This window comes from Octopus bimaculoides, chromosome 1 (genome assembly GCF_046866305.1).
Source record: "Octopus bimaculoides isolate indiv1 chromosome 1, ASM4686630v1, whole genome shotgun sequence".
Classification (NCBI taxonomy): domain Eukaryota; kingdom Metazoa; phylum Mollusca; class Cephalopoda; order Octopoda; family Octopodidae; genus Octopus; species Octopus bimaculoides.
The window spans coordinates 173,876,036-173,885,620 of NC_142928.1; the positions used below are offsets into that span (position 1 = coordinate 173,876,036).

The following is a 9,585-nucleotide window of genomic DNA, read 5'->3' on the forward strand; positions in this document are numbered from 1 at the left end:
TACATGTTTGACTTGGCAAAAGTCTTATTTATGTAGTGCATTCTGCTAACTAGAGTTAGTATGTAATCAGCCATTTAATTGTTTAATTACTACACATGTTTTTACTTTTACATTATTCAAATAACATTGGTTCAGACTGATTCTTTGGTTTCCATTTGCTTATTTAAATATTTATTTGGCTTTGCTTTTAGCAAAATTCATCAAATACAAGTAATTAGATTAATTGTTCCTTAAAAAAAAAAAAACTGTCATTAGCTTTCATATAGTACCTGCTTTCTTTTGTGTTTCATCACGATTGCTGCTTCTGCTGCTGCTAGAAACTAATTTTTTTTTTGTTGTTTTTGTTGATGTCTTGACTGTAGAAATAACTGTTGTTTATAGCTTCCTGTCTGGTTTTAGGCTGCTTTCCAAATTCAGTGTTGTCACACTGTAGGGGTTTCAATTTTAGAGGAATTGATTGCTATAAAATCAACTGAAGTACAATGTGTGCTTGCTTGTTAGAAAATATTAGCAAATGTTTTAAGTAATTCCAAAAACCTGTTGAACTAGATAAAAAAATAAAAATAGGTTAGTTTATTTAAAGTTGACTGAGTTTTCAAATTTCAAAGAATATATCTGTAAAAGCTTCTTGGAACTACAAAAAATGTTTTTTTTTTTTTTTATTTACCTATTTTTATGGAATTGTTGTTATGATGATATCTGCTCATATATCTTCATATTGCCTGGAAACATTTATAAACTCAATCAAATTTAAATAAAGGCTCAAAACAAGAAGCAACAAAACCACAATTTAACATCAGGCTAGCTATGTTTTGCTCTCTCTCTTTCTTTCTATGATCAACTTCATCTCAAACTTCTCCAAGTAGCTAACATATTTCTGTGACAGTCAGATTACTATTTACATTGCATCGACATGCAATGTAGCTACTCTTTCTGTTGCACCTTTTCACACACACATCCCTACACATACCATCTGGAACTGATTGCCATCCAGTTTAGAGTCTCTTATCAGTTGATGTCAGTGAAATAGAAATCTGATGACTGACAAGCTGAGTGTGCAACCTAGTTTCTGTTCTTCATTGGAACCATTTTCTTCATTATGTTGTTAATGCTTCTTGGAGAAGCATAACCATCACAAGTTCATATTTCCCATCCATAAAATTTAAGGTTTCATTTCTATAAATGTGGTTATTGTCAGTAGTTTGAAGTGGAATGGGCTCTACCAGGTTGATCTGCTTTTTCAACATAATAAGAAGAGAGCAAACCAATAGAATTAGGAACATTAGTTACGACTGCCTATATCTTGTCGTCTTTTTGTTATTTCCTCTGTGTGCCATATAAAGCGAATAGTGAAATTTTTGCCGTGTGATGTCAAAATTATTTTTGTATTGCTTTCTTTTGTTAAAGTTGGGAAAATTATAACATTAGATACCACAAAAGCCAACTTCCAGCATGCATCAGTATTTGAATACTCCAAATGACTCAAATTTATTAAGTGTAAATTGCAACTTAACCATTCTTTTAAGAATCATCTTGACAAAATATATTTCTGTCTCAAAAATATGTATTTAGTCAAAAGATTTTACTATCAAAAAATATTTTCAAATTCAGACCAAATAATATTAATTTCTTAATATTATTTAATAAGTTTCTCTTATGCTTTTTAGCTTCAACTTTTGCATATCTTCAACATCATCCCAAGTGTGTGGCTCCTTATAAAATGTGGTAGCATTGTAGCCATTGCTGTAACAACAAACTGTCACTGTTTAAATCCCAAGTTTATCTGGTTTTCTCAAAGATGTCTGCTAGGTGGCTAGAGATTACTGGCACTCTGAGATTAATACACATGTTTCCAGCTTCATTATTCACACCAAAATCTCAGTCGCAGTAAACTGGAAGTGACAAATTTTAAAACAGATTTAGTTCTTCAGATATTAGTACTGACTTTGTCTTCAATTTATTATTAAAAACAAAAATTAATATTTATTGTAGGCTTTGATTCATTAACTTCAAATCATTGAATTACAAATATAATACACTAAAGTTTTAATTACACTTGCTGGGAGATTGGTAGCACGTATTATTAGACTAGATGTTTTGTTTTGTTTTGGTTTTTTTAAGACATAGTCTATAAGGTGTTCTAAGAGCAACTTTTCTATCAAATAATTGCTTTTATTGTTTTTCTACATTGGTTTGTTAGTACAGATTGAATGTTAGAATTTCTGTCTCAGTATATGTTGGTTATTTTCTGTGTCCTCTGTTTCGTACCTGAGAATTGTTTTCTTTTGTGCTGATATAGAAGTAAAACAAAGAATGTGATTATCCACATGCATCTGTTTTGGTTCAACATACATACACACATGTACATGGATATGTACATAATCATCAGCTAAAACCATTTGGAATTGATTTTGATTGTATTAAACATTTCATAAATTTCATATCATATGACCATCAAACATGAACTTTTGGATATTACCTGATTGATCACTACAACATACTGTACATTTATATAACAACTGCATTGACTTATAATCTAAAATCATTTCACTTACTGAAATAGATACATAGCTGAAAAATGATTGCATGAACATTAGTCAACTGAAACAAATAATTTGAAGTTCTTGATTATATATAAATCATTTGAATAAAAATATATTAATGAAAGATTTTCTTAATAAACTAAAATGGAAATGTTAATGCAACATTTTCTCATTGATTTGTGTACTTTTACAGCTTCAATGAGAGTCTCTACTGACCTACAGTAAGATTTTGAAGTGTGAATAGTATATTTAGGGACTAAGGAGATGTTATTGTCTTCAGATAAACTGCCATCAGTATGTATTGCTGATATTCTTTTGTAAATATGATGGCTGTTGGTTTGAAAATAGATCATAACACACTTTGACTGAAATAGGAAGGTGTGACTGAGAAGAGCTGAAAGTTTTTATAGAGAATTTACTTTAAAAAAATGTCAGCTCCAAAAATAGCAGAAATACAATCTCAACTAATCCATTCCAATATGAGAAAATGGATGCAGTGTTATTGATGCAATCAAATATTCATCTTGTTAGTATTAACAATTGCTGAGAAAGCACACATGCATAAAAACTTATTAAATGTATATTTACAATACATGAATGTTTAAGCATATTTTTTACAGGCTTAAAAGAAAAACATTTAGTCAATTTGGTCATTAGTAATCAGAATTGTTGAATATACTTTTATTCTTTTACTTGTTTCAGTCATTTGACTGCAGCTATGCTGGAGCACAACTTTTTTTTTAGTCGAGCAAATCGACCCAGGACTTATTCTTTGTAAGCCTAGTACTTATTCTATCGGTCTCTTTTTGCCAGACCGCTAAGTTACGTAAACACACCAGCATCGCATATCAAGCGATGTTGGAGGGACAAACACACACACACACACACACACACACACACACATATATATATATACATATATACGACAGGCTTCTTTCAATTTCCGTCTACCAAATCCACTCACAAGGCTTTGGTCGGCCTGAGGCGATAGAAGACACTTGCCCAAGGTGCCACGCAGTGAGACAGAACCTGGAACTATGTGGTTGGTAAGCAATCTACTTACCACACAGCCATTCCTGCACCTATGGAGTGGTCAAATATGGTCATAAATTACAAAAAGTGCAATGATTTTAGTTAATAAAGTCAAACACATTAGAAATATTCACACTTTTTCAAAACATCTTTTACTCAGTTTGGTTTAAAGTTTCCAAATATTCATTCATTACTTTGTTTTTTTTTTTTGTTTTTTTTAAATTCATGTTATCTTTTTTATTTTCCAGCTGTTGGTTCTTACAAATTTGTACATGTATGTATTTCATAGAATTTGTTATTATTTGGTGATTTTTTATTTTTTATTTTTCTTTTATTTCATTGCAGCACTCAGTGGTTTTTCTCCTACCCACAAAATAAGTGGGTTCGATGAAGCCAAGAGTTTGGATAAATTGAATGAACGCATGCCCCCGAGAAGAGATGCAGTCAATACCAATAACAAGGAGAAAGCGTAATGAGGGACAAAAACCCTCTTCTCTCCACCAAGGCTGTTATTCTTCCGGGCTGGAGTCAACCATCACATGCAGGGGAACGAATGCTGAGCTCTGTGTGCAGGGTCCAGCTGTGAACAGCTCTGTTGATCTCACCTTGTACGATTTGCTACCTGGGATGTATGATTATATCAGAATTCAATGTATACATATTTTATACCTATTTAATGGTTCTTTACCCCTCCCCTGCTGGCAACCTGCAAATACAATTGGTAAATGCTGTTTTGTGATGTGATGTTTCTTTCCTTTTCTTCAATAAAAAAAAAATGCTTCCTTTCTAGTAAAAAAAAAATTTAAAAAGTTAATAAATTATAAAACTATCTGAAAAATAAAATGTAAAAATTTAACATGAAAATTCATTATTAAGTATGGTAATTTACTGAGGTGAAGTGAGTTCAAACTTTTCGAATGCCACTAGGAAAGTTTAAAGTTTTCTTCAACTCTTTTATACCACTTGTGTGGCAGTATTATTTATGAGGGAAGTTCATGAGCAGATGTTGCCAGGGATATTCCCAATAACAACATCTGGACTTAAATACTGCCTTGTCATTGTATGCAAGCCTCTCATTGGGGTAGAATTGATTCTTTCATCTTTTTACAAAATTTCCGAAACAAACACATTCTTTTAGTTTTAGCCCAATCTTTATTTTGAACTGTGGGCTAAAAAAAAAATTATGATGGTGATGTGATGATGATGATGATAAAGATGATGATGATGATGATGATCAGAACTTCTTACATAGGCATGAAGCCTTACTGTTAATTGAAGTAACATTATGGAAATGTTGCTCAATACTAAATTTGTTATATTAAATTTAAAGAATACTTTATCTGGCTTGTTTTAAATAGAATATGTTATCGAAAAAAAAACCTAACATATATATATATGTATATATGTGTGTGTGTCTCTGTCTGTCCGTGTATATATATATATATATACATATATATATATATATATACATACATATATATATACATACATATATATATACATATATATATATATATATATATATATATATATATATATTTAAAATCATGGAATATTTTTTTTAACATTTTCATTATATTTGGAAATGTAATTCATTTAAATCAATTAAAAGCCTATTTAAATTAAATCAACAATTAATGATTTTAAAAGTGTAAAAACAAAAAAAGATTAAGAAAATAAAACCTCAGCTTAATAGTTTTTCCAGGTGACCCTTAACTATGGATTGGTTTTGTTTTGAAATTTGAAATTTTTTATTCATTTTTTTTTTAATCAGTGATTATTGAGTGCTTGCTACAAGGTCATCTAAACCCTCTCTTGTCTTTAACACCCTAACACATCTAGGGTAACTATTACTCTGCTCAGTCAACATTCTCTTCTGTACTGAGATAGAGAATATCATTTTTAAATGAGTATTTAAAAATTTTAAAAAAAAACTATATAAATTGTTTAAAACGGAAAAAAAGCATTATCATTAAAAAAAACAGCAATGTTAGTAAGTTATCTCCCCTTGACACTGTTTACTTCTGCTTTCACTGGGATTGTTGAAATTTTTGGTATTTTGTATTCGGGAAGAAATAAGTTAATTCTAATCCGTCATGTAAATTAAGTTGTCCTGTCTTTCACAATCTTTTAAAAGTACCCACCCTTATTTTTGTAAGCTGCACATTTCATTGCAAGTTCATCACGAGCCCTGCTCCAACCACATACAGATACAGCATTGCCAATATACTGACCATAAATAGCACTATCACCTAGCTGTTAAATAATACCGCTGTTACAACAACTATTTACCAGTCAATATCCTCTCTACATGAACAACAGCTACCATCAATTGCACACTGCGTTTTTTGCTGCCCACTACAACTTTGCTTGCTACCACAGGTTTGGGAAAAACCAAGACCATGCTACAATGAATGATGTGCATTTCTACAATGAATGAAGAAACTTACCAAGCCAGTGATGTCTTCCTGGTGTTTCTTTTTGTTATAACTACTACTACTACTACTTCTACTACTACTATTATTGCTTGATATTCAGCCCCTTTCTGTAAATCAATGGTAATCAAAAGTAACCCACTCCAGAAGAAATAAGTGAAAAAAAGGAAAAAGAAATAAAAAAGTTAAAATAGTTCTAAGAAGAAAAAAATGGTTAAAACATCTGTGCAATGATTTTTCTGGAGGACTACAACAATGACTTATTTCTGAAGTTACATTTTCTATCCCTCTAAGTCCGTCTCACATCCTGATTAACCTTAAACCATTATTCTGTTTTCAGAGTATATAAAAGTCTGTTAGATCTGTTACTAAACTGTTTCAAGTTTTATTTTATTACTGTTTATATTATTGTTGTTATTTAAATAACTTTTATTTTACTTGTAGAATATTTTAGTAACAAACTTTGTGTGTGTGTGTGTGTGTGACTGCTTGGGTGTATATGTGTTTTAAATATTTGGGACATTTAGTCAGTTAATATCTATATTATGTTTTGTATAAAGTATTAAGCTTACTTTCTAACAATTAGGGTTATAAACTAAAAAAATAATGCTAGACCAGTGACAAACTTTACATTGTTGAAATTATAGCATTGATTATCATTATTGATAAGTTTACATATTGATGAGTTCAGCTACCCATATGTATATAAACACATATGGACACACACACACACACATACATACATACATACAAAAAGAGTTACACAATGAATTGGGAATTTATTTAAAATTGAAGTAGTTTCCCTTGCAAGCTTTGTATACATTAAACTCTGTTGATCTTTTGGGCATTGATGCAGTTTTAATTAACATGGTGGTGTTAACCTATAGCCGACAACTGATAGCATTCCCAGTATCAGAAAGGCAAACAGCTGTGATGTAATAAAAAAAAAATAAAAAAAGATTATTAGTAGGGTAAAGATGTCTAAAATCAGAATAAGAATTTTCTTATATCTAGGGAAAATATATCCAAGAAGACTAATTCCCTGGCATATATGTAAATAAATCAAAAGTGAACCTGTCTGTGATATACATATACTAGCATACATTTGTCTGTGTGCAGGTTGTGTATGTGTATATGCATATTAGAATATTGAAAGTTACATTTCAGTTAAAAATTGACAAAGTTAAATGGTTAATCTACCGGATTTAGCTGAGAAATTCACCTAGCAGATAATACTGAGAAAACAATGATGTAGTGCAGTGGTAACTTTGTTTTTATTTTAGATTTGTTTGTTATTTTTTGGGGTTTTTTTAGTTCCTTTTTTTATTTATTTGTTTTTGTTTTGTTTGTTTGTTTTTTTTTCTTTTTTGTGTTGACTCAACTCTAACCACATGACATGAAATCTAACCAACAACTCAGATTCAACAAACACAAAACTGGCAGAAAAGTTGTTGATAATGTCTTGTTACACATGACATATAAACAGTACATCAAGTCCTCTGCTTCCTGCCCTTAGCCTCCTCCTCCTCCTCCTCCTCTAAGCACTATTTGTTGAATTTTTTTATTAAAAATAAAAATTAAAAATATAAAATCTTAAAAAAAAAAGTTGTTCTTTTGACTATCACTAAGAATTGTTGAAGACATTTTAATTTGTTGATTATTTCTCCTCCTCCTCCTCCTCCTCCTCTTTATTGTTCCTCTTACTGAAGACACCTTGATGTACTGTTTTCGATATTACCTGTCTAAAAATTCCAAGACAGACTACAGAGCTTGGTAGACACTGGTACTAAGTACCATGGAAGCAATTAAGCTACCAATTATTTAAGTAATCCTGACTACCTACACATTACCCTTTTCAAGGTCTTTTGACATATTTTATCTGCACATCAATATACATCAGTAATTGAGAGAATGAACATTTTTCTACTTATTGTTTTTAATAATATTGTGAAACTCCTTTACTTCTTCCTTCCAGTTCATGTTATTCCAGCTAAATTCTAAAAAAGAAAATAAAATATTAAAAAAAAAAAAGCTTTCACTGTTTCACCTATCGAAGGATTGTTTTTCTTTTCATATTTTATTTCCCCAATATCTTTTGAGAGAATTTCTCACATCTAGAAATTATTTATTTTTCTTGCACTCTTTTGTTTTATATATGTATGTATATCATTTTTTTTTCTACATATCTTGCAGTTCAAGACTTACCTATACACACACATATTCCCTTCTTGCTTATAAGCCTTCATTACTAATATGGATAAAATATTTTCTTCCAAGAAATATGTAGACTTCTCTGTTTAATTCTGATATTTATTTCTCTTCAAATAATGTGGTTGTGAGTATTTGTTAGCTTTTTGTTCGAGTATTTCTTCTTATTTTTTTTTCCTTTTCCTTCTAACTTCTCATAATCACTTTTACCTTATCTCTGCCACAGTCTCCCAACCCATTTGTTTAAGGGTTTTAGGTGTTGTACTTTCAGACTGGCCTATCAATGCAATGTCTTTTTTGTTCTCATTTTAGCCATCTTGCTGACTGTGTAGTTCAGGTAGGTAATAATTAAAAATGATAATGCTATTTGGGGTTCTCCCATAACCACAGTTGGGTTTTAACAACTTGTCATCTTAACGAAGGTATATATTCTGTTTGATGTAGATAATTTTGTACTTATTAACTGAAAATAACTGTGATGATAGCAACTCAACTGACACCAACTATAGAATTTGTTTCTGATAAATTTCCTTCATTGGAATTCTTCACTTGGATTTTTTTCTTTCTCAGATCTCTCTCTCTCTCTCTCTTTCTCTCTCTCTCTCTCTGTCTCTTTCTATTTTTCATTTTCTTAAAATTTTGCTCTTTAGCTCTTAAGGAGATTTATCTGATTTTTTTTTTATTTACTTGTTTGTGGTATCAACAATTCCTACCTTTACAATACAGTGAACAATAGATATAGCTCAATACTGTCATGCTAGCATGTGTCTGTCTATATTATATCATTTATATATATACATATATATATATATATATATATATATTATGTATGTGTGTGTATACTATCCCATAGGCTCTAGGTAGAATGTTTAGTGTTGATCTAAATGCTACCAGTTCCATAATACAGGTGTCTAGTGTAATATTTACATCAGCTGCAAGCCATACAACTACTGTACTAATGGTAAGACAAATGTATAAGCATCTTGTCAAACAAATTACAGCATTAAGCTCTGGTGCAGGATAGCTAACATTCATGTCCCCTTTGCCCTCCATATACTCATTTTTCTTATTAATTCAAGGACTAACTAGTACCGTTTCTTTACCTTGCTCCCTTTCCCTCTTTCACACCATGTCCAAGGTTGCAGAACAACACAGCTCAGGCCTGAATTCTGTAGCTAATATTACCCCCCATGGAATTACTTTGTAACTAAGGCCTTGTATAGACTTTTTATTAAATCAATGTTTTCAACCTACCATTTTTCATTATTTTGTTAAACTGTCAAAACACTATTGTAAATCATGCATGTATACATTAATGTGTTGAAAATAAATTACACTGTTCTTGTCTTTATCCCCCAATTTCTGCT

The 9,585-nt window shown here is 30.7% G+C and overlaps 1 protein-coding gene across 5 annotated transcripts in view; it reads left to right on the forward strand.

Annotated features, from left to right (window-relative positions):
- The window catches only part of LOC106874522 (protein phosphatase 3 catalytic subunit alpha), a 175,157-nt gene extending 168,774 nt beyond the window's left edge, over window positions 1–6,383 (forward strand). For all 5 annotated transcript variants that reach the window (XM_089362800.1, XM_089362779.1, XM_089362785.1 and 2 more), the window contains one exon: window positions 3,921–6,383. In XM_089362800.1, the coding sequence (XP_089218926.1) occupies window positions 3,921–4,048 (128 nt within the window). In that variant the 3' untranslated portion in view covers window positions 4,049–6,383. The remainder of the gene's footprint in view (window positions 1–3,920) is intronic.
- Window positions 6,384–9,585: the final 3,202 nt, after the last annotated feature.